The 23,887-nt window shown below is 52.4% G+C and overlaps 1 protein-coding gene across 3 annotated transcripts in view; it reads right to left on the bottom strand.

The window, feature by feature from the left end:
* CAPN5 (calpain 5) overlaps positions 1-23,887 on the bottom strand; it is a 63,877-nt gene that overhangs the window by 33,453 nt on the left and 6,537 nt on the right. For 2 of the 3 annotated variants that reach the window (XM_063326856.1, XM_063326846.1), the window contains exon 2: positions 10,323-10,499. In XM_063326856.1, the coding sequence (XP_063182926.1) occupies positions 10,323-10,484 (162 nt within the window). In that variant the 5' untranslated portion in view covers positions 10,485-10,499. Of the gene's footprint in view, positions 1-10,322; positions 10,500-17,750; positions 17,811-23,887 lie in introns of those variants that run through there. The other variant, XM_063326837.1, reaches the window with a different exon arrangement.

The raw sequence follows: 23,887 nt of genomic DNA on the forward strand, positions 1-23,887 counted from the left end.
ACGGGCTCGAGTCATGAAACAGCAAGAGTTCACAGGGCCATCAAACCCAAGCAAGCTTCACCTCTCCTCCATAACATCCCTTTCCCCTGCGGTGATTTCCTCCTGGCCTGCTCGACTTTCCCGATAACACAGGCAATACGCAGCATTTCCAGGAGGGACTTTGAAGCCTTCAACTCATCCTCATTTTGCTGCCAGTTCACTGAGAGACACAACAATGTAGGTACAGCAGCAGCTTCAAGACAGGAACGTGCAAAAACTCCCCCAGCAATAGCTAGCACGGGGTCTCCACACAAGCTCACTACATAGTTTACATGGGCTAAACATGTGTATGGTTAGACTTTTAGCCAGTTTCTCCAGTTATTAAGCACTCTATTTACATTTTCCATCATTAATTCTTACGTAACTCTATCAGTGGTATTTGTATCAGACCACAGTCAAGCTTTAACCATCCATGACCACTCCATTAAGATGGTTTGTCTGCCCTTTTCCTTCTTGGAGGGGAACTGGGAGAAATGCATCACTGAATGGTGGTTTCTTCCCAAAGATCCAGAAATATTAAAGATGTGGGATGCTTTGTTTCATCTCTACGTGAACACACAGGTCACCCCTCCCAAGCTGCAGTCTCTTGCCTTGTTGGTCAACAGAGCTCCTGCTGGCCCCAGCTGTCACCAGAAGGAGACAGATGTTTCAGCTCGCCCTTGCTGACCTGATTTCTTCTTGTGATATCTGACACACCACCAGCCTCAAGGGGTGGAGAAGTGGTGCCAGTTTGCCCCTGACCCACAGGGACTGGGAACAGTGGCTGAAGCACTGATCTCCTTTAGGGCACCTGAGAAGCCAGGGCCAAAAAGGGGGTGAAGCCAGAGCATCTGGTAAAATCCCGTGAGAGCATCACCCTGGGGTGCTGCTTTTGGCCCAGCTTTCTATGCCGAAGAATAGTCTAAAAGGGACCTATCGGTGGGTTTTCATAGAGATGAGCCTCCAGATGAGGATGTGAAGGGGTCAACAGATGACACAAGTGGGCACCCCACTTGATCCTGGCAAGTTCAACAACCGAGTGCCTGCACTCTGTTCCGGGGCACTGCCAGCACCTAAAGGCTTTGTCCTTTCTCAAGGGTGCTTTTCATTCTCCTCCGATCCCCCGAGTGCCCCAGTTCAAGACTGATTTGCCCACCGGGACAGAGCAGGGAGCTGAGCACCAGGTCCCTCCAACCACACGTGGCGGCGAGACAGCCCGCGGGTTGGGAACGGATGGCCACCAGGGATGGTCAAGCCACGGGCAGCACCATCCCAAGGAATTCATCCCCGCCATTGCAAAGTGTTTCAGCACACACGGGTCTAAATGATGGCATTGGGCCAAGTGCCTTCGCTTAGGACAAAAATCTCTTGCCTCATAAACACGTTTTGAACCTTTGCAGGGCTTTGGGTCAGTATTTACGCACTCTCTGTGTTCAATTAAATATATCAGAGGAAGAACGGTGTCATTCCACTTGCTGTCGAATTGTGTCGGGGTTTTTATTTAAAAAACAAAGAGGGAATTTAACGCTCCCTACAAATAATTCAGACGGTGTCAGTCATTTGGCAGCATGAAAAGGACAAGCCCTTGCCCTGGGGTGTTTACAAAGGCAGACGCTAGCTGCATTTATGCATCCCCGGTCAACCGATGGATGCTCCTCGACTGGAGTCCAGGCTCTGCAGAGCGCGGCAAGAAGGAAAGATGATGGAGAGCGGGTTTATATCTGCTTCTTTACAGGTATAGGTATCTGTTGGCCCCAATTGCATACGCATTACAGAGTTATCATAATATTTAAAGGACACAGAAATGTAGAAGGAAGCGAGTGTGCACACAAGACCCAAGGGGTGTAAGCTGAAGCTAAGTCAAGCCACGCCAAAAAATTAAAAATGCAAAACCTGAGGTCTTTAGACTGGTCTTTAGAACAAGTGATTCAGAGTCACAGTGGATTTTCCTCCCCTGGAAAAATAAAATTGGATGGTGCTTAGAGGAAGCAGGTCAAGTTTATTTCAAAAGGGAGTTAATTCAAGGAAGTGCCGTGACCTCGCGTTACGCAGAAATCAGCAACGGTTTCCTCTGGCTTCGAGTTCGCCAGACCAAGGCAACGGCTCCTTTTCTGCAGAGCCAGCGTGGGTCCGGGGCTGTGGTCCTCCCACCAGTGCTTCCTCCTCTTTGTTTCTTTCTTTAACCACGTCTTGCAGCAGCGCGGGTCGGCCCTCGGTATTACCGCATCTCATGTTTAATTTTCCTTCTGCAAGAGGAAGCACCGTGCCTGATCGAGCCTTCGCCCTTTGTGAGGGCTTCAGCGAAAGGCATTTCTTCCAGCAGGACCAAGCCTGCCCTTAACACAGGCAGATCACCCCAAAATCCCATCCTCTCGCAGGGCTCAAAAATTCGAGCTCACAGGCGATACAGCACCTCCCAGCTCGCACCAAGATTAAAAGCCTGAGCTGATGCAGGGTATAACTAGCTCACTATCTATCGGCTCCGCAGGCTGAATGTGCCCCTCCAGCATCCCAGAGCCAAATCCGGGAGGATTTGCACCATTCCCAGCCACGGAGGGCGGAGGGCGCCATGGGCTGCATTCTGCGACACCCTCTGCTATCGTTATGCTCTCCCCCGTTACCGATAAAATAATTTCTAGACACCGATGCGCGGTGGCATTAAGAAGCAGGCAATGAATCTAATCCACTGATTTTACTGTTGGTTTTGCATTTAAGGCTGTGTCCTTCCGACGCCGAGGACAGAGCAGGCTGGCTGGCTAATTCCTTATCAAAGGGCTGCAGTGAGCCATACTCACGCCAGGCAGCTTATCACCCCCATCCTCGTTGGGGCAAAGGGGGAGAGCGTGTTTGCCTGGCACCACGGGGCCGTGGCCCTGGGAAGATGTGGTGAGATCTGCTGGAACATAAGCAATGAGAGGAGAGACCTTTTAAAATAAGCATAAATAATCACAAAAATTATCCTGTCCACCCTTGAAGGGAAGGGACGGGGGTGGGTGGGGGGAGCCTGTGAATGGCTTAACTATATAAAAACAAGGTCAATTCAGAGACTGCATTAAATGGTGACCAAATCCTTCCCTGGCAAGGAGCGACCAGACTGGCAATCAGCTCCAGACTTTACAGAAAACGACAGATAAATTAACAGGCGAGCGGCTCATAAATTCCCAAGCTGAGAAGCACAAAGGTCTGGAAGGACTCCGACTCCCGCGATGGATCACAGACAGATGAAAGACTCCGCTGGGAGGAGACGGTCCCTCAGCCCATCCAGCAGCACAGAGGAGCCACGGCATCAGTGCTAACCACGAGCATCCTCCCGGCGGGACCAAAACTGAGCGAGACAGGCCAAAAAGCTGCAAAAAGCTGAGCAAAGACATCCCTGGAGCGCAGGTGTCAGAGGTTAGTATTTCTGGCAGAAGTAGGTCCAGGTGGGGCACCAGAAGGTTATTGCTCCCAATGACCGTTACCATTTTAATTGCTTCCATGCACGCCTGCTTTGGGGGAACTCTCAGAGCAAAGAACTGCAAGAACGTAACCTCTGTCTTCCCCATTATCTTCACCCTTGTGTTTTTGCCAGCTTCCCAGCCTGTGCTATACACTGGGGAAAAGACCTTTCAATGCAGAAACTTGCGGGCAGGCAAGTGCCGGTCCTGCTTTTAGTGAATTAGTTCATTGACTCCTTTCCCCTTCCAGGAAAACCCCGCGGGGATTGATTGTATAACCCTCACTCAGCATGAGAAAGGAGCTAAGTGCTTAATAACTCAGGGAAAAAGGGGATCTGAGAGATGCTCTCCCATCCTGCAACATCTCTTCATCTTCCAAACACAATAGCACCGAATTCAGGAGACAACGGATATAATGGACAATGTACACAAATCAGGCTAGACGTGCGTCAGGCCGACAGGGAAGTGGGTACTGAAAAATGGTATTTTCTCAGTTTCTAAAACAGGATTCCTCTTGTCTGGCTGGAAAAAAAAAAACAAAACCCACAGGGCTGTGAATGAGAGCACCTCTCCCCGGTGCCATGGTAGGGCTGAAAATGCCGTGGCCCTACTGCACTAAGACCTCCCGCTTCTCACAACCCTTCCCAAAACACCCGGCCCCTCTGTCTCCCCCCAAAGTTACTCTGACTCTCCCCTCCAAATGACATTGCCTTCATCTAGATAAAATAATATTGCCATTTAGCAAGAATCTACCTTTATGCTGTTTAATCAGTGACAACCTCCCTTGACAATTCCCACAGCGGGAACTCGGTGCTTGCAAGCGAATGCCGGAGAGATATAAAAATACTGAGAAACAGGGTTGGAGGGCAAAACTCTTCCCCTGGAGACAGGAGGGTGTAAGACTTCATCCAAGAGAGTTTCTCTGGTGGTTGCAATCAGCTGGGCTTGAACTCACAGTGCAGAGGCGCAGCTCAGGTTCAACCATCGTTGCATGTCACCTTGAGCCACCCAGTCACTGTGACAACAGCCTGCTTGGAAACCCTCGTGCTTCGTCACAGTTTCTCGTTACACCACCTTTGGTGCAGCTCAGCACTGAGTTGCCACCTGGTCCCCTCCGAGCATCTTTGGGATCTCCTGTCTCAACCGCTCTGCATCGTAGAGAAGACCATGGGGTCTGCAAAGTCCTGCAACACACTGTTGTGGACGCGGAAACACTCAGCTCACAGCAGCCCACTCTGCCTCCCAGGACAGGGAGGAAAAAACCTTCTCCAGGCTCAGCCTTGCTCCCTGGGAAGAGCTGAAGGACCACAGCATGTAGTTCACATGGCGCCACATCACATCTATGGCCTAAGCCTCCCAACCAGGCTCCTTTTGCCTCCCACAGGAGCATAGAAGATGCCCATATTTGTCCTGGCTGGTGACCAGTCTCAGCAGCAGGTCATCGCTTGGTGAACTGGACCTGAACCTCCTTGCTGCAGAGAGAAAGCAAGCCTTCGCTAAGGGCCAGGGGTACTAACGACCCTACTTTAACCCAGTACCAATCCCATGGCGTCACTGGAAGTGGCCTGTACCCGATAAGAGAGTTTGTGACAGTGATGATTAGAAGAGACGAACTGTTTTCCCACAGGGTAGCTGAGCCTCTTCCACCCTGGGCCATCACTGTTTTTTTCCCAGGGGATAAACAGCCAAGTGTTCCAGATCCCCCCTTTACTTTTGCCTCCCAGCCTGTATCTCACCCGTCCCATCCCCTTCCCTTCTTCTCAGTAGCACCCTTCACCATTTACCTAGCTCCCAAAAGCCCAGACCAGCTCACCAATCGACAGACGAAAATTCCCGCTCCCACGCTGCCCTGCCAGCATTCCTGCCTCAAACGAAGATGCTGGGAGGGCTGGAGCCCCTCTGCTATGAGGACAGGCTGAGAGAGTTGGGGGGGTTCAGCCTGGAGAAGAGAAGGCTCCACGGAGACGTTGGAGCCCCTTCCAGTCCCTCAAGGGGCTCCAGGAAAGCTGGGGAGGGACTCTGGATCAGGGAGGGGAGCCATGGGACGAGGGGGAAGGGTTTTAAACTGAAAGAGGGGAGACTGAGCTGAGATCTTGGGCAGAAATTCTTGGCTGTGAGGGTGGTGAGCCCCTGGCCCAGGTTGCCCAGAGAAGCTGTGGCTGCCCCATCCCTGGAGGGGTTCAAGGCCAGGTTGGATGGGGCTTGGAGCAACCTGGTCTGGTGGGAGGTGTCCCTGCCCAGGGCAGGGGGTTGGAACTGGATGGTCTTTAAGGTGCCTTCCAACTCGAACCATTCTGTGATTCTATGATTCAAACGGGGAGGGCAAAACCCAGATCTAGAGGATCAGGCTAAGATTTTCTCTGTGGGTGATACTATTTGCCCGAAGACAGAGATCTCCCTCACCTTCATATGGTAGCAGGCAGAGCATGAGGGAGAAGGAGACTCAAGCAGGGTACTGGGATTTGGGCTTAACCCAAAACCACCAGGTTTAATTTGTAATACAATAGCCAAGTGGAGCTGCCAGAAAGAGACACTGATGCTCCCCTATCCAGCTCCAAAACCTGCTTTGGCTCAGCAAGGAGCAGCCAGTCTCATTTTTAAGTGGATGCACTAAAACAAAGATCTTTGGGACCCCCTTTCCAGCTCAGGCTGATGCTACGGCTTCCCTCCCTCCCGTACGCTCCAGCAATTAGCTTCCTGGCTTCGCTGTGCCGCACGACGAAGATGTCCGGCAAACAACCACCGAAGCCAAAGCCTGATGAGAGGGCTCAAACAGCTGCTCCCGCTGCAAAGATCTGGCACCCAGAGCAGGGCTCGAGGCCAGGGGAAAGTAGGGACGGAGGGAGGGAGGACACCCCGCTGGAAAGAATAAGGCTGAGCCCGGTTCAGGAAACGCTGCAACGCCAGATGCGGGAGGAAGCTGAAGCAAAATAGCCTGACGTGGGAAGGGTTATTCATGAGCTGTTCCAGCAAAGCCCTTCAGCTTTGTCTTCCCCCCCCTGCCCAGCAAAACCTCAAGCAAGAGGGAGAGCACTGCAGAGATTGCTTTTTTTTTTTTAGTTTTTGCCAAAGCAACCTCAGGCTTTGGGAGCACGTGGAGGAGCAGAAAGGATGAGGGCAGGTCCTGGTTGGGAAGGAAGAGATGCAGACACACACACAGAGAGCAATGTGCGCTGGCAGCCCAGGAACCCCCCCGCAGCCTGGGCTGCATCCCCAGCAGCGTGGGCAGCAGGGCGAGGGGGGGGATTCTGCCCCTCTGCTCCGCTCGGGGGAGACCCCCCTGCAGTGCTGCCTCCAGCTCTGGGGCCTCAGCACAGGAGAGACACGGAGCTGCTGGAGCGGGGCCAGAGGAGGCCCCGGAGATGCTGGGAGGGCTGAAGCCCCTCTGCTGTGGGGACAGGCTGAGAGAGCTGGGGGGGTTCAGCCTGGAGAAGAGAAGGCTCCAGGGAGACCTTGGAGCCCCTTCCAGTCCCTCAAGGGGGGGCTACAAGAAATCTGGAGAGGGACTTTTTAGCAGGGCCTGTAGCAATAGGACAAGGGGAAATGGCTTCAAACTAAAAGAGGGGAGATTTAGACTAGATCTAAGGAAGAAATTCTTGCCTGTGAGGGTGGTGAGCCCCTGGCCCAGGTTGCCCAGAGAAGCTGTGGCTGCCCCATCCCTGGAGGGGTTCAAGGCCAGGTTGGACGGGGCTTGGAGCAACCTGGGCTGGTGGGAGGTGTCCCTGCCCAGGGCAGGGGGTTGGAACTGGATGATCTTAAGGTCCCTTCCAACCCAAACCACTCTGTGATTCTATGGGCTGTTTAGATCTGTTTTAGTGCCTGTAAATATAAGAGAATGGGATCTTGCCTCTGCCAAAGCTCATTCCCACCACCCCCGTGAGTTCACTACAGTTACTTTTCACATACCGGTGCTTTGTCTGAAAAAGTTAGCTCCTGTGTATCACTTCTCTGCATAGACCGTAAGTGACAACCTTTCTGAGAAAGCAAACAGTTGTTTTTAATAGCTGATGCCTTTTATTTCCACTCTCCGCTCACTCTGCTCTCACAGCAAGGCTGGAGGCATGATGAGCTCTGGCATTTTATCACACGGTTTCAGCTGAAACTCTCCAAAACAAACCATGGCCATGGCCCTGAGAGATAACAGAGGTGTGTACACACCATCCCCCCCCGCGGACAGTGTCCCCGGGACTGGCAGACACCATTTCTGGGTCAGGAATTCCCCCAGACAGCACTTGCCAGAAGTTGGGAGTATCACTCTGTTTGTTTTTTTCTAAACAAGAACAAAATGTGATCGCCTAAGGAGAGATTTGCTGGTTCTAATAGAAAGAAGATGCTTAATAACTGTTCCGTGCAATTATTACACAAGCCGTTGATTTGAACCTCAGGGACATTTTGGACCCTACTGAACACTGCATCGAACTGGAGAAACCAATGGTGTTTCCCAGCAAACTGGCAGACGGCAAAGTGGCGAGACATATATCGAGACCCCTAACGCCCAGATGCACTGCGTTTGCTTTCTTGCAGAAGATGCTGGGACCTTTTGCTGAGCTTTCTCCCTTAGACAGCCAGTATGAATTCAAGCAGAATTGGGTCCAGCAATTAAAAATGTCACTTTGCATTGGCTGGCTGGCACAAAGCAGTTCTCCTCCCCATGCAATTCACTTTTGCCAAAATGGAGAACTGAAAGGAAAGAACCTGGAGAAGACCTTTAGAGAAAGAGGCCTCTGGAAACTTCAGCAGTAACCAGGGCCCATGGGAGCTCAAATTCTTTTTTTATGGCAATTTTGTGGTCAGGGCAGCTAGACAGGGTCTGATCAGACGACCCTACCAGCCTGCAGCATCGAGGAGGCTGCTATTGCTCAGCATGGATTCCCTCTGGTGCCAAAACTGAAGCAAAGTTCCCTTTGTCTGGTACAGAAGCAGTGAAAGAGGGACCATCTCCAGCTCTGGTTAAGTGCACAGAACCTTGCTTGCATGTGGGACCCACTTCCAGCATCCATTCCCAATGCCAACCCATGCCAGAAAAAGCCCCTGTTCTACCATCCTCTGTTAATTGCTTTACCTTTAAAGGTCCCTTCCAACCCAAACTATTCTGTGATTCTGTAAAACTGCAGAGCTGGCTGGTTGAAAGAGACTGAATTCACTCCATGCTTCAGCTTGGACTAGATGAGCATACCCACCTTGCAGGTGAAGACCAGGAGGTCCAGAAAGCTTTCTTAGAAAGACCTCACTGTGCTCTCTGGAGCAAGGCAGCAAGAGGATGATACCTTGATGTCTTGCTAAGCAGGAGTGGATGCTACATGCCTGAACACCAAGGGCTGCAAGTGAGCTGAATGCCAGAAAAGCTGATGGAGAAAAGCTCTGAGACGTAGATGCTCAGCAGAAGACGAGCAAAGTTGCCCCTCTACAACTGGAGCCAACCCTCTGCCATTAGACATGGGGTTGAAATCATGTGCGCGTCTCCGAATGCAAGCCAGCAAGGGGGTGTCAAATACATCCCTACCCTTTAGTCCCAGAGAAAGCCGTTTAGAAAGTCTCAGGCATCACCCATCTGCTATGCGAATGGGATGTGCAAGCTGTGTTCATGGTGTCCTCCACAATGAGAGCAAACCATGGCGGGCCCTGTCTTCAGAAGGCAGCTGTGCACAGAGTGTCTTCCCGCCCCAGCAGACAAGGGGAGTAAGCTAAAACACAGGCAGAACCTCGTACAAACCCCATGTCCAGGCAGAGCTGGTGTGGAAGAGCCCAAAGCAGAGCAGAGGGAAGCGAGCCCTCCTCCCACGAGGGGCCCGGTGGGATGCTGGTGGCCTCAGCCCCTCCTGCCACAAAGAAAGAGCCAGTTCAGCTCCATCCCTCCCTTCACACAAAGCCTTTTTGTCCACCCCTCCCAGGACTGCCCTCACCCAGACAGACACAGCACTGTTTTGCGAAAGGCCAGCTGATTTTCTGGGCTGTCGGCGGGGGCGAGGAGGACAACGGCAGCTCAGGCGATTCTGCCACCCTGAAACGCCACCAAGCTGCGTGCCAAACAGCACGGGCTGGGCAGTGAGAGCTGCTCCTCCCCGCAGGCAAGGAAGGAGAACCCAGGTGTGTTAGATGCTGTGATATTGCCTCTCCACACATCGCAATTATCGTTGCTCCCTGGGACGCCTTGTATTTCATGGCAGCCACAGAAACGGCCTCATGGTCAGCCCCAAGCAGATGGCCATACCAGGGCACAAAAACTCCCCAAGACATAGTGCCCTCAGGCCCTAATGTGCATCTTTTGGGCAGCAGAGGGGGGACAGACAGCTCTGGGGACAGGCAACGTTACCCCCCAGCCTCCCACAACCTGCCTCCATGACGGACACAGCAGTATGGAGGACATGCAGAGTGTTTTTTGCAGAGGACATGCTGAGGACACGGGTTTTGCACAGGACAGGAAGGACGGGTTAGACCACCTACCTCCCAAAGACCCCAAAACCACCTCACCTTATCATCTTTTCCCTTTCCAAATGCACCACCAAGAGTATTCAGAGATAACCCTTTGCCCTACGGGACCCACCAGACTTAACAAGAGCATCCAACATCAACCTGGCTGCAAACTTTCTCTCTGTTTTATGCATGGGGAAACTGAGTCACAGCGAAGCCTTCTTTGCTCCTGGACCTCAGTGAGGGCAGAATAGCCTGGACCTGGGTGCAGCCGGTCTCCCTGGTATCCCAGAAGCTCATGATGCCAAGCCCAGGCAAATAAACCCTGCTGGGGAGGGGAGATGTTGGCTGGGGCGTGGTGCCCTTGGTAAAGGATGTGCTGTGCATTTTTGGGGATGCCCAAGAGCAGAGACGGCGTAAAGCGGTGTCGAGGTGCAAGGGGACAGGTGCACTTACTTTTGGCCGCTTCCATTGGATACCCTGGATCCTTGACTTGTAGAAGAGCGAGTCGTCGTTGGCAGGGAAAAGCGGGTCCTCAAAGAGCTGCTTCCGCCTCTGACACTCCTTCTTCAGGGAGGCGTAGCGCTGGTTCTCATATGGCTTCACTGAGGAAAACATCCTTCCCCACCGGCCCTGGGAGGACAAGGAGAATGGGAGTGAGATGGCGCAGGGTCTGGCCAGGGACATCCAATCCTCCTCCACAGCATCTGGGTGGTAGGACCAAGACATCATGGCTGAAGGCAACCACCCAGCCTCTGTCTCTGCCTTCCCCCAGATCTGACAGTCCTACATTGGTAGACCCCACATTTCTAGTCCCATGAAGCACTTCTGGCTCACTCCAGGAGATATCAAGTGTGCTCCATCACCAATTTAAACAGGCAGGGAAAATCCTGCATCCGAACGAGGAGAGATGGATGACTCCTCAAAGCTCAAGCATACCTTGCAGATCCTCTGGACGTGGGTCTCCCATTTCCCCCAGAGCTGCCCAAACACCACCAAAACAGGAACAGCAGGAGACCATAACTGATGTCCTGCTTTTTAGTGAGTCTGTAACTCATTTAGGAAAAACACAGCCTTTGTAGGCAAAGGAGGAGAAGACATCCCCTGCAAGCTGGATGTGGGCAGGTTTTATGGGGGCTGAGTCCTAACCCGGAGCACCCCCACCGTGCAGCCCCGAGTTACAGTCATGCATTTCACGATTTCATCAGAGACGCCAGTTTCTCAGTAGACTTTATCAGATCTGGTTTTAATTAAAAAAAGGCCTCCTGGCAGAGCGCCACGTGTTTCTGGATTAATTATTCTGTTTTGACAAGCGTCTAGCTTCCAGGGCAGAGAAGTGAATTTAGCAAACCAGAAGACAGCAGGAAACGGCTGCCCAAATGCCCCCCAGAGAGAGAGCAGCACCCCTCCATCACCCCTCCATCACCCCTGCCCTTTGGTCGCTGGGTACCACCCGCTTTGGTCGGGTCCTCATCCCTCCACCCTGCAGGTCAAGTCACCTTGGTTCCACAGCAGGTACAAGGGAAGGGGGTGCTCTACATTGTTCCCCTTTACTAAGTCACAGACCTTCTTCCAGAGCTACATCCCTAAAGTTTCTCTATATTTACTTATAACAGCCAGGTACAATCCTTCTCTCTCACCAAAATGGGATGTCCTTTTCAAAATGCTGACCATTAGTGATCCTCGCCTGGAAACACCTAGTCTGGTTTCCTAAAGAAATGGGGTTTTATGTGCCACATAATCCCAACCCACCCATGGGAAAACGAAGGGTGCCCCATCCAGCGGGCAGACGCGTCCAGCAAGCTGACTTAACTCATTGCTCCCCGTGAGACATACAGAAACCATTATTGTGGTATCAACACACGTGGTGGGACAAGGAAGTTGCTAATTGGAAGCAGCTAATCTGTGAACATCCCAAATCCCAGGGATTATGTGATCGCTTACAGTTGGGCATGAATTTAGGAGCAGTGTCAGATCCCTTGTTAATGAATCGCTAGGATTAGCTGAAGGGAAGTAGGTGTTTGAGGGCTAAACCAGTGCCTGTGAGGATCAGAGCAACATCCCGAGAGCATCACCCTCCCAGCCAGCCTCCTCTCCTCTCCTCTGGGAGAGATGAAAACACTTCACTTCTGCAAACCAGAAGAGCAAAGCACAGGTTTTAATTGATGGTATTTATCAGCCTGATTAGCAGCACAAGTGCTCATCACTCAGAGCTTAAGTGAACCCAAAATAACCCCCTCCGTTGGCTGCTCCACAGGTCTCTGCTGCTGAGGATCAGTTGCTAAAGCAGCTTGTGGGGTGCTTCGTGCCAGCCAGCCACCTTTCTCCAAATCACCTAGCGTGTCCCAGACTCACACCCTCAGACACGGTGAATGCAAAGGGGTAATCAGGCCCTTAATTAAACACAATCTGAACTGCAAGAGAGGCACCACCCTGGGTGGACTGCATAGGATGGACTGGGGCAAGAGGTAGATGCATCCCACACGAGGAGACCATTGGCCAAGAACCCAACTGCCCCGATGTCTCTCTACTCCCATGTCCCCAATGTGGGGGAAGAACAAAATAAGCATTCAGCGCTGATCCTCCAGGATTGTGGATTTGAGATTTTATAGTTTATAACTATAAAACCATCCCTGCTCACTGCAGGACTAGGTGAAATTTAAAGCTCCCTTCCAACCCAAACCACTCTATGATTCTATAACGTCTTAGTTTGCAGGCCAAAGACGGGGAGAACAGCTCTGCCTTCAGTGTGCTGCATGACCTGCTGGGACCTTTCCTGTATGGGACCAGTTAAAAAAGTATTTATTCACACAGGAGCCTTTGAAGGCAGCTCAGCGATGCACTGAGGTGCTGTGGTATAAACGGCTTCTAGAGATGCTCACGGATTTTTCTCCTTGGCATCAGAACCTGTTCCCAGATGCTACAAAGAGACCCAAGTGCATCACCTTCCCTCAGAAAAGCCTTAAAAATAAATGACTTGATATCCAAACCTGAATAATACACCAGATGTGTCCCTTGTAGAAAAGCAGCCAGCCTCAATGGGCAGGCAGGGAGTGCGCCCAGCAGTCAAAACACGCATCCACCCAGCTAAGAGGGCCAGGGAACGAGCTAGCCAATGGATCTCCAGCAGAGGAAGAGGGTAAAGGACATGGAAGATGTCCTCAACCTCCCTGGGGACATCTCAGCAGTGAATGAGCTTCTTTGATTGACCGTCAGGCGGGACTTTGGCAGTGACAACACTCACTGCTACAGAGACACGGGCAAAGCAGCAGTGCTGCGAAAGGATGGTTGGCAGCCGCCTTCTGCCCGAACAGAACAGGCTGAGGGAGAAGGATGCTGCTGTTAACTGGGACGCAAGAATTGCTTGGACTGGTGCATGAGCTGGGCTGACAAACAGGAAAGGACATTTCCACGGCGGGATTGTGCAGAAAGAACCAGGGAGATTTAGGAAGAGAGCCTGGAGAGGAGGGGAGGGAGGTCCAGTGCCTTTCTAAAAGCCACGCTCGAGTTAAGGCTGGAGTTACGGGCTTGACGCAGGAGATCCTGGACGCCGTTACGCGCCCTGTCCCATGGCCAAAGGCTGGCACTTGGCTGCTCATTCATAAAATTACTGCTCCTCCCGGGGCAGCTCTAAAACAACGGCTTGAAACTGTGTTTTCCAGCGACCCTTGCAACGCCGACTTCCACAAGATGCCCTGGGCAACGTCCATCCCTGTGAGAACAGGACCGCAGCCTTCTCACCAGATGAGCTCCAGCCTTTCTGCTGCCCAAATTTGCCTGGGGGAAAAGGGTCAAGTCCTTGCCCTGCTATCCCACCCCACGGTGACTGTCACCTCGGCAGCCATCTGTCCTCGCTGCGGGGCTGCTCCCACATGAGAGGGTGGAGACGGATTTGAGCTGCAAAGGAAATGTCAAGCAGAACGAGAAGGGATACTGCTTGGGATCGTTTTTTTTAAAAAAACCCAAACAAACAACTTGCAAAATAATTAAAAAGGAAGGGGCGGGGGGGGTGGGGGTGGGAATCTTCTTAGGGCAGCGTTAAAATTCATTACTCTCTCTAATTTGCGGCGTTTCACGCTTACCAGGCTGAACTTCAGATCTGCCTTATTAAAATGCTCAAGGGCTGCCTAATTACTCTTTGCCTTCTTGCACCAAGCTAGAACGCTCCAGGAGCACAAGAACTGGGCGTTTTCATGCCTGGTCCCAATTAACAACCCCGCGCTCGCATGTGCGTGTGCGCAGGGAGGGGAATCGGCACTCACAACTCTTAGCAGAGCTGAATTTTCGGAAACAGTCGTCTGAGCCCAACCTCACTCCAGCCACGAAGGAGTTAAAGAGGAAACTATTTTGTTGGAGGACCGAGCCAGATGTATGACTCAGGGGCGTTGTGGACTCCCCCTTTTCACCTCCAGCATCGCATCCCATCGTCCAGGCGTTCCAGCTCCTGCCAGCTGGTAACAATCACAGCTCCGAGTGCTGCAATGGGAGAAGGATTGAAAGTGCTTGCCTTGGCCAGGTCCAAATGCTTGCTGAAAGGCTCTTCCTTCCTCCCCCACAAATGGCTTCCTTGCCTTCCCTTCCAGCTCGGAGGCTCCCGTACCACGGCTGGTTGGCACAGGCTCACCACGTTTGCGTTATCGCAAGGCTGCACCCCGGCCAGGAGTAAAGGGCTCCTTGCTTGTAGATCCTCCAGCTGTCTGTCTCTAGGTTAGATGAAACACTTTGTCTGGATCTGCTGGCCTGTGTTCTCCAGCTCTGTCCTCACTAAACAGGCGGCATCTTTGATATCACATTGCAAAGGCATAGGATCGGCCAAGGAGAAGATGAAGCAGGAGCCAGGCGTGTGGTGGTCGGTCTCTTCTCCCAAGTAACAGGCGATGGGAGAAGAGGAAACGGCCTCAAGTTGCACCAGGGGAGGTTTAGGATGGATATTAGGAAAAATTTCTTCACCAAAAGTTTTATCAAGCATTGGAACAGGCTGCCCAGGGAAGGGGTTGAATTGCCATCCCTGGAGGTATTTAAAAGCCGCGCAGACGTGGTGCTGAGGGACATGGGTTAGTGGTGGTTTGGGCAGTGTTAGGTTGATGGTTGGACTTGATGATCTGAAAGGTCCCTTCCAACCTAGGCGATTCTATGATTGTACGTGGTTGCCCAATCACCAACCAGGTGCAGTCTTACCGGGGCAACCCACAGCACTGCAGCCCAGCAGCAGGGTGTTCAGAGCAGCCAGGCTCTTTCTAAAAATGTTATTTAGATCATTTTTTCTGGCTTCCTTGGGTGTTTCTACTGACAGACATGGGACAATGCTGGGGTTGCCCTTCCACCTGCCAACACAAAAGTCCAGCTCAGCAGAGGAAATGCTGCCGACACAAGGACAGTGTTATACACCTTTCCTCCACAACCCAGGGAAGGCAAAGTTGAACTGTCTACACTCTCTACACTAAACGCGAGGTAAGTGCTCCACACCTCTTAGCCAACACCTCTATGAACAAAAAAGCCTCAAGTCACGTCAATCACTACAAAGTGACAGACGCATTGAAAGGCCATCGTGACCAGCAGCACATGGTCCACAGCTGCATTCCCAGAGCCCTTTCCTGCTCCCAGCTATGCACCTACTGTAGCTTGGCTTTGGACTCGAAGTGGTATGGCCCAAAGCCAGCAGCATCACACAGCATCCTGCATTAGCAACGTCCGCAAGGACTGGAAGGTGAAGCCACACTGATGAAAATTAGAAAACAAGACATCATATCTTCTCCAGTGGACTGCGGTTAACCAGGGGAGCTAATTCCTATGGGAAGTCATAGGTAGTTCACCTCCAGATGTTTCTGAGCTGAGCTGGATGTCTTTCCAGAGCAGCTGCTTTAGCCAAAATGCAAATTACTGAGCATTTACAGTGGTTACTTGGTGAAACAAAGCTGCTGAAGAATCGGAGATGAACATCCCTTTCTGGCCTTTATCTCTTCCCTTCATACGGTGGTATCTCCATTCTCATCTAAGAGCTAAAAACTCCACTCTGCTAAAGGTGAAACAACCATTTTTGTTCTTCATTATATTTATACCAAGCTCTGATTTTTGTCAGTGGTTTGCTGCAGCACAGCTGGGGTCTGAACGCGGATACCTGAACACTGCCCCTATCAGCCAGAGGGTTAACCTTGCGTGCGTGCACATGGGGATAAGCTGTCCCCCTTCAAAATCTCAGTGTAGATGGAGCGGACTTAAGTCTCAGATAAATCCTGATGGGTTGAGGGCTGTTTGTTCTGAGTGAGTAAACCCGCTCCATCCGTATGGCTTTTTGCAAGCACGTAAGTATGGCAAACGCTCCCCGATGGTACCTCCTCCTCCTCGATGGAGTGGGAAAAAGCATCACTCTCCATCTGCAGGGATCCTGGTCCTTTCTGCAAAGCGCTCTGAGACCAACAGAGGCAGGCGCTGCCTAACAGCTGGCTATCACTGCAAAAACCTCAAGAAAAATGTAATCTTTCATTAAAAAGTGCATTTGCAGCACAGCCAGGGAAGGCGCCAGGGTCACTCATCCTAGCAGAAAGCTACTGCAAGTGACTCCCTATCGCCAAAGCCAGCCTGGCTGGCAACATCCGCACAAAATCAACCGAAGATAAGAAGTCACATTTGGAGGCTGTTTCCTGCAGCGCACAGCGATTTTTATCATGCTTGCTTATTTCCTCTGTTGTTTTTTTTTTTTTTTTTTTTTTTTCCTCCAGAACATCGCTCCTTCATTGCTTAACGGCAACAAGACGGCGGCAGGGAGAGACGTTGCGGGCCAGAAGGCTTGCATGGAGGTGCAGCATCCAAATTTGATTTTCCTGGGAAGGCTGGGGTTAACGGGAGGGTCTGGGCATCCCTGGATGCCATCTCCTGCAGGATATCCAGGAGCTCCCTTTCGCTTGGATAGCTCACACAGGCAAGCCTTTGGCGTGGGGAGTTCCTCATTCCTTGCAGATATGAGTCACCCTTTGCAAACAGGGTAGATGTTGGAGCAGCAGGAAGAAAGGGCAGCCCTGCACTGTAAACACCCTCATAACCCCGCGTTGGCGGCAAGCTCTGCCTGGCAAGAGTGTTGCACACAAAATGCGTTTGTGGCACCAGCCAGACTGGCCCTTCTGCTCAACGGAGGTGGTAAGGTCAGATTGGACCAGGACATATGTCTGAAGGCATCCTGGCACAGGCAGGAGTAAGAAGCTCAAAGCAAAGCTGGTGGCAGCATCCCCCACCAGACCAGCCAATGCAGAAGGCTGGAGAGATGTGGGACTAGCAGGGACAGGGATGCACAAGCAGTAAAAGGAGATGGCAGAAGACAGACCAAAAAGGACTGGGAAGAGGAAGGCTATAACATGCCCCCAGGCAGCCACCCTCGGCCGAGGGAAGCAGAGAGGAGCTGAAGATATTCACCACTGGGTCCAGCTCATCCCAGCCCACTCATGGTTTGGGGAGAGCAGAGGAGCTCAGTTTTGGGTACCCACCAGCTCATCCCCAGGTGCTGGTCAAGCTCTGAGCCAGCCTGATTGTGGCAGACACGCGTTACACGAGGCTTGTCCCCCAGGCCACAGCAGGGTTAAAATCCCCTGTAGATCAGCAGAGGTTGCAGGACAAGCACTTGAAAGGTGAATTAATGGGCTGTGCCAATGCCCAGCCCCTGGAGACAGCCATCGCTTGGCTAACCCTCCGCGCCCCAGCACGCCGACCGTGACCCTGGTTAATAATTGCAAAGACCAGCACAGAGCACCACCAACGAAGCACTCCTGAGCTCCCTCAGGTGCCCCGAAAAAAACTTGCTGGCCACAGGAACCTTCTCCAGGGCGCCCTGGGGTTTATATATGGCAGCCCGAACCGGGATGGAGTAGCACAAGGACGTGGGGCTGGTCTCACCTCGCAAGGTCTACGTTCAAGCACGGCACTGCTCACACAGAGCAGGTTTTCAGGCATCGGAGAAACACAGCGTAGGAAGAGCGGAGTCGCGCGTGCAGAATTAAGCCACCTCCATCTACTGCCATCTGGCCATGTGGCCCTTGCTTATCCCAAGAGGGCTCTCACCCCACAAGTGCATCGCATTGAGCACAGACCACTCACCCCATGAGGTTACAGGAGTGCTGTGCCCTTCCCAGCATCCGTTTTGGTCACCATTGGTTAAAAAAAAAAAAAAAAAAAAAAAAAAGAGAGAGAGAGAAAAAAAAGGATGCTATCTTTGCAGGAGTGGACTGAACATGTATTCCTATTATTTATTCAGGGCTTCTAATTGAATGTCTGGACCAGCTTCTTTTAAATCTGGTCACACTGACTCCACTGGAAGCCATCAATACACCCACTCTCCTTTTCTTGCCAGCTGGGTAAAAACATTATGGTCTAAAGTCAGACCTGTACCTCTGTGACGCGGGTGGCTAGAGGGAAGGACAGAAGAGTCACAGGGCATTGCCCGAGGTAGCCTAGAGAGCCTTTTTCTTGGGCATTATGGGTCACAGAGACGGTCCGTTAAGACATTTGGGTAACCAGAAAATTCATTCAGAACACTTGTCATTAGCACGGACAAAATGCAGCGCGCCTCCATGCAAATGCTCTGCCTTCAATAGCTTCTGCAGCCTCTGGGATAATTAAAGCAATTGAACTTCAAAAGATGCGGAGACGTGTGCCCGAGGAGCAGAAGAGATAACGGGGCTGCAGCTGCTCTGTCGGAGACTGCGTCGAGGCAGCTGGGTCCTACGAGATCGTCCCTCCCAGACTAGCTGTGCTGTTTGCTCCTCTGGCTGATCCACGCATCCCTTGGATGCAGCTTCAGCCCAGATCATGTCCTAACACCGTGACCACCCCCAGGGCTACGGGTTGCTGCTTCTCTCCCTCACCTTCACCCTTTGGCGCAGACAGAGCCCAAAACTCTGTCCCCTTGGAGGCCTAGAGGTACAACCAAGTCCTTCAGGTCTCCTCTTGAGGGACTCCTGGCCATACCAGAAACGTGTCCCTTGACCTGTTCCAGTTCAAGCTGAGTGGGATCCAAACATCACCTGGAATTTCAGACAAGGACTCCCCAATGTCCCTGATGATGGGCTCCACACCCCAAGCTTTGCCCCAACCCTGGCTCCAAGCCAGGACTCAAACCTCTGCCAAGGCAACATCTCCCGGCTTTGCCTAATGAACAGGTTTAGTAGTTTCTCTTTGCCTAACCTAGACCCAAATAAAAGCACCGAGTCACTCTGCTCCCTGCCCTCCCCCAGCCTGGGTCCTCCATTTTCAGTTTTCCCCTTTGAACAGCTCTTAACCCCCTTACCAGCCCCTTCCTGAGCCCCATGTCCTATAAATCCAACAGCCGCAACAGCAAATATCCAGACCACACCTGGGGACCGTCTGACTTCACAAGAGCATTCCCCTTGTCTGGAAAACCTTCAGTCTGGGCCAGCAAGGTCTGCCTTAGATTGAGTTGCATTATTTTCTTATTTTACCTCCATTTTCCTCCTTGTTTTTAATAAGCTTTTCTTTCTGTGACTCTTCTAAAGCATCACAAGTACAAAAGTCATATTTAACGGCCTGGAGGAACTCAAGTTGTTAGAGCTTTTGAAGAGGGAAGCCTCTCTCAGGTAGATTGGACCACCTCAAATTTGTGAGGTTTATTAGAAATCTTTATTACCGGATCTACCTGGCTCTTGCAAGCTGAAATGTCTGAACGTAAGCTCCCGCTATCCCAGTTTGAGCTCTCCAAGTTGTGTTTCTGCCTTGGATGCTGCAACTCCCCCAGACTCCCAGTCAACTTTTCCCCCCTTATTCCTTCATTTCAGCAGCGCTGCTCTTCATTAATATAGAGGCAAGAGTTTGCCATACTGCCCTCAGAGCTGAAAGGCAGGGAGTAGACACCAGCCTCACGATGCTGAGAACCACAGGTGACCTCCATTCAGCCTCATCACCCTATCAAGCACCTCCCCTATCAAGTTAGAGGAGATTGGATGGACACCTCCCATGGGCCGCAGCTGGTCCATGACCTACAGCTGGATGGTCAAAGCCAACCAGCACCACAAGAGCTGCTGCTAAGCACCATGGCTGACACACATCACAGTACTGCAATGTTTGCTGAGGTGGGGATGGATTGTCTCCTGCCGTGGAGATGCTTTCAGTTCTTTGTACATAGCAGAAATACTCAGGGAGGGACTGATCCATTTCACAAGGGACAGTGACCTCCAGAAAGCACAGGAGGTCTCCATGCACCAACACAACACGAACTTTGGTAGGGGGTCACGCTCTGGTGCAGGACCCATCTTTGTTTGCTTTTGCTTCCCAGCACTTCCATAACGGAATCAGCCGTCAGGATGTGATGCATCCCCATGTCATCCTGCTCCATGCGGTCCAGAGGGCAAGGTGGGACCTCAGCACCACATGGTTCTCTGGGGCCCTTCCTGCGGTAACCCAGAAGAAGACCTTGCCCTTTGCTAGCCCTTCCTTAGCACCCCAAGCTGTGCCCTTGGGCAGCTCAAACTCCCCAGGTCAAACCAACCCATCACCAAACCACAAACATGAACAGTGAGACCAAAACCCTCCTCCTCCTGCTGCAATTCCAACCTCATGTTTGGGGGCAAAATCCAAAATCCCTGCTCCTCTGAGAACATCCACTGCCCTGTGGCACTCGCCCTCCTACGGGACATCTCCCAGAGGCCGGGATTACAGGCAGCAGCACTGGGAAAGACCCTACACAGCATAAAAAGCAGCCATCCACCCAGGTCAAAAGATTTCTTCCAGGCGGGGTTGTTCAGCCTGGAAAAGAGAAGGCTCCAGGGAGACCTTCTTGTGGCCTTTTAGTACTTAAAGGGGGCCTACAGGAAAGATGGGGACAAACTTTTTAGTGGGGCCTGATGTGATAGGACAAGGAGTAATGGTTTTAAGCTAAGAGAGGGGAGATTTAGACTAGATCTAAGGAAGAAATTCTTTACTGTGAGGGTGGTGAGACACTGTAAGAGGTTGCCCAGAGAGGTGGGAGACGCCCCATCCCTGGAAACATTCCAGGCCAGGTTGGACGGGGCTCTGAGCAACCTGATCTAGTTGAAGGTGTCCCTGCTCATTGCAGGGGAGGTTGGACTAGATGGCCTTTTAACGTCCCTTCCAACCCAAACCGTTCTGTGATTTCTGTGATTCTATGATTTCTCCTCTTTTGAAGACCTCTTGCTTTGCTGCAGCCCAGTATGACTGGTCCTTGCTTCTGCTGTTGGGCACGGCAGCAGGATCCATCACCCCTGCTCCAACCCGGCAAAGATATCTGCCACCACTCTGGTGTCTGTCCAGAAGCTCTGCCCAAAATCGGCACCAGCTTGTCTGCAGGAGGTGGCTCAGGGCATGTTATTACCGCTCAGTTAATGGCAAGCAGGAGAGCACGGGCTCAGCAAAGGGCTCTGGGATGGGGATTAAGCCCCTGCCTCCCCTCCCAGCAGGTATCCCACTGGAAATCCTTGCTCCGTATCTCTTCAGATACCATGCTGCAGCAGCCCCGGGCTGGAGCAGCGAGTCACAGGGAATGTACGAGATGTGACACGGGGAAGAGTTTTCACTTCCCCACATGGGACAGAAACCTGCTGCAGCCCCGGCCACGTCCCCGCGTTAGACGCACTAAATCACTGCTCTCCTGCTCCTCCTGCATGAAGACCTGCCAGGCAGCTGAAGGCAAGACTTGGCCAGGCAAGCAGCCAACGGACGCCATCCCCATCCAACGCCCACGCAGCAGCAGCAGCGGGTGGCCTGGCTCCTTGCAAAAGCTGAGTTTGCAGCTGCATCTTTTACCAATGCAAGACTTCCCTTTGCTCGGCAGAGAAATTGCCGCCCGCCCGCCCTTAATCATCCCGGGAGCAAATCCTTACAGTCTTTACGCATGCTCAGACAACTGGTAGGACCAGCTCGGCAAGGCTTCGGGAGCAGCAAGCCTGCAAATACTTTGTGGGAAGCGCTTGCTTACCAGGGTGTGGCTTGCAAAAAAATAAACCAAACCAGCCCCAAACCCTGAGCAATAAACAGGCGTGCTTCCTTCTGCTCTAGACAAGGACTGGGGGCAACGGTGGACCAGCTCAGGATGGGCTGGGAAGGGATGGAGTCAACCATCCTGCATCCTGCACCAAGGAGCCAAGGGACCTCCAAGAAGTAGAAACGCAATGAAAGCTGGGATGGAGGGTGCCCACTGCAAGGGAGGGATGTATCTTCTCATCTGGGGAATTCACTGTATGAATTAACTGGAGATATAACAAAAAAAAACCCAACCCAACCTGGCAATAACAACAAAAACACAGCGGAAGGTAAAGCATCTTGGTTTAAGGGAAGGCCAGGCAGGAGCCGAGCTGGAGCCTTGCCCTTTTCACCCGGCGATGGGAGAGACTTTCTGCCTGTCATGTTGTAACTCCGTAGAAAGGAATATTACGTCTCCCTTTCCCCGACGGTAAAAGCGTAGCCCTGCCCTGGGCTGCCACCGTCTTGTTTGATTAGTTATGGCCAGATGACAGGATAAACCTTGAAGGAATAAACCAGGGCTGCAGCCTCCCTCATCTAAGGATGAGCTGCAGCCAGCCAAGGAGACAATTTGCCTGACAAGCTGAGGAGGTCCATGGTGGGGAGAAGAAGACCTCTCCCATGCGTCATTTCAGAGCTCCCCATTAAGGTTTCCAGCCTCCCAACGCGGGGCAGGGCTGAGGTGGTCGGGATGCCTTGCAGTCCCCACTCCCCTTAACCTACGCTCACGACCGACCGGAATCGCAGGAGGCGGGAGGGCAGAGATGATGCTCAGATAGACGGTGGAAGGACCAAAACCGGTCATTTTTGCACAAGGGCAAACCAAGGGGGCAGGGAGCGCTTTTCTGGGACGGAAGAGTATTTTAAGGTAAAATGCATCAAAGTGTTATTGAATTGGGACATACCCCCTAGAGCACATGAAAGCTGCCCACGGGATGCACAAGCCGGCGGGGGGGTGAGGTGAGGACCTCAGTCCAGCCCCCCTCTGTAGGGCTGGATCAGGCCCAAAGGAGCCGGTTCTCGGACCTACGTGCTGCAAACCCCGCGGGCTCCCGGCACGGCTTTGCAGGGGTATCGTCTGTCACGGCTCCAGCGCGGGAGCATCCCCAAAGCATGAAGATCAGCAATATTGGCTGAAAACTAATGCGTCCTGCGGAAAGGCCAAAGCTTTGGGAGCCTCCCCCTTGCCCCAGAGTACGTAGGAGAAAGGATTTTTTTTTCCCAGAGGGGTCAAAAAGCTCAATGGCAACCGTTCCTATTGCCACCGTGACCTCAAGAAGTTACCCCTGTATAGAGGGACCAGCATGGGGGTCTCTCCTACAGCCTAAGCCAATTGAACGGGAATAACCCATGGATGAAAAGGCTCCATGGTGTGAAAGGGAGAGCTGAGAGCAGGGGGAAGGGTTAATGTTGCAGCCAGAAAGATGCTCGACTGGTAGAAAAAAAAGCAGCCCCCACGAAGCCAACGGGTCTGTGTCCGTTTTCTGCAGCGCCCAGAGCCTGGTTCTTTCTCCCTGGCTAATGAACTGGAAGTGAGCAGAGCCGGAGTCATCGCCGCACCTCATTCCCCATCCGCAACGCTGCCCGCGGGGCCGGGAGATGGAGGAGCACCGCCTGGCCCAAAGCGGGTCAACGCAAGCCCGTCGTTGAGCCTTTGTGCTCCACAAGCAGCTCAGGAGAGCGGGTGAAGGCTCAGGCATGAAGATATCGGCAAATGAACAGTACCCGAACGTGCCCCGTGGCACCACAGCATGATGGACACCTCTCTATGGGCCGAAACCCTCCTGCAGGCAGGGAGGAGGCTTCACCTCTGGATATCTGCAGAGGAAGGAGTTGACACCTCCAGAGACTAGTGAGGAGGAGGAGGAGGAGGGAGAGTGCCTGATCCCATCCTTCAGGACACAGCTGCATCCTGCTCATTCTCCCCATATTAACCTGCTGCTGCCCTGCTTGGAGGAAGCGTTAGGAGAGGGGTCTTGGCACCTCTGGACCGGCCAAAATTATCTGGTAAATGAATGCAGAAGCGTGAGCAGATTTAGAGG

This window comes from Chroicocephalus ridibundus, chromosome 1, assembly GCF_963924245.1.
Source record: "Chroicocephalus ridibundus chromosome 1, bChrRid1.1, whole genome shotgun sequence".
Classification (NCBI taxonomy): domain Eukaryota; kingdom Metazoa; phylum Chordata; class Aves; order Charadriiformes; family Laridae; genus Chroicocephalus; species Chroicocephalus ridibundus.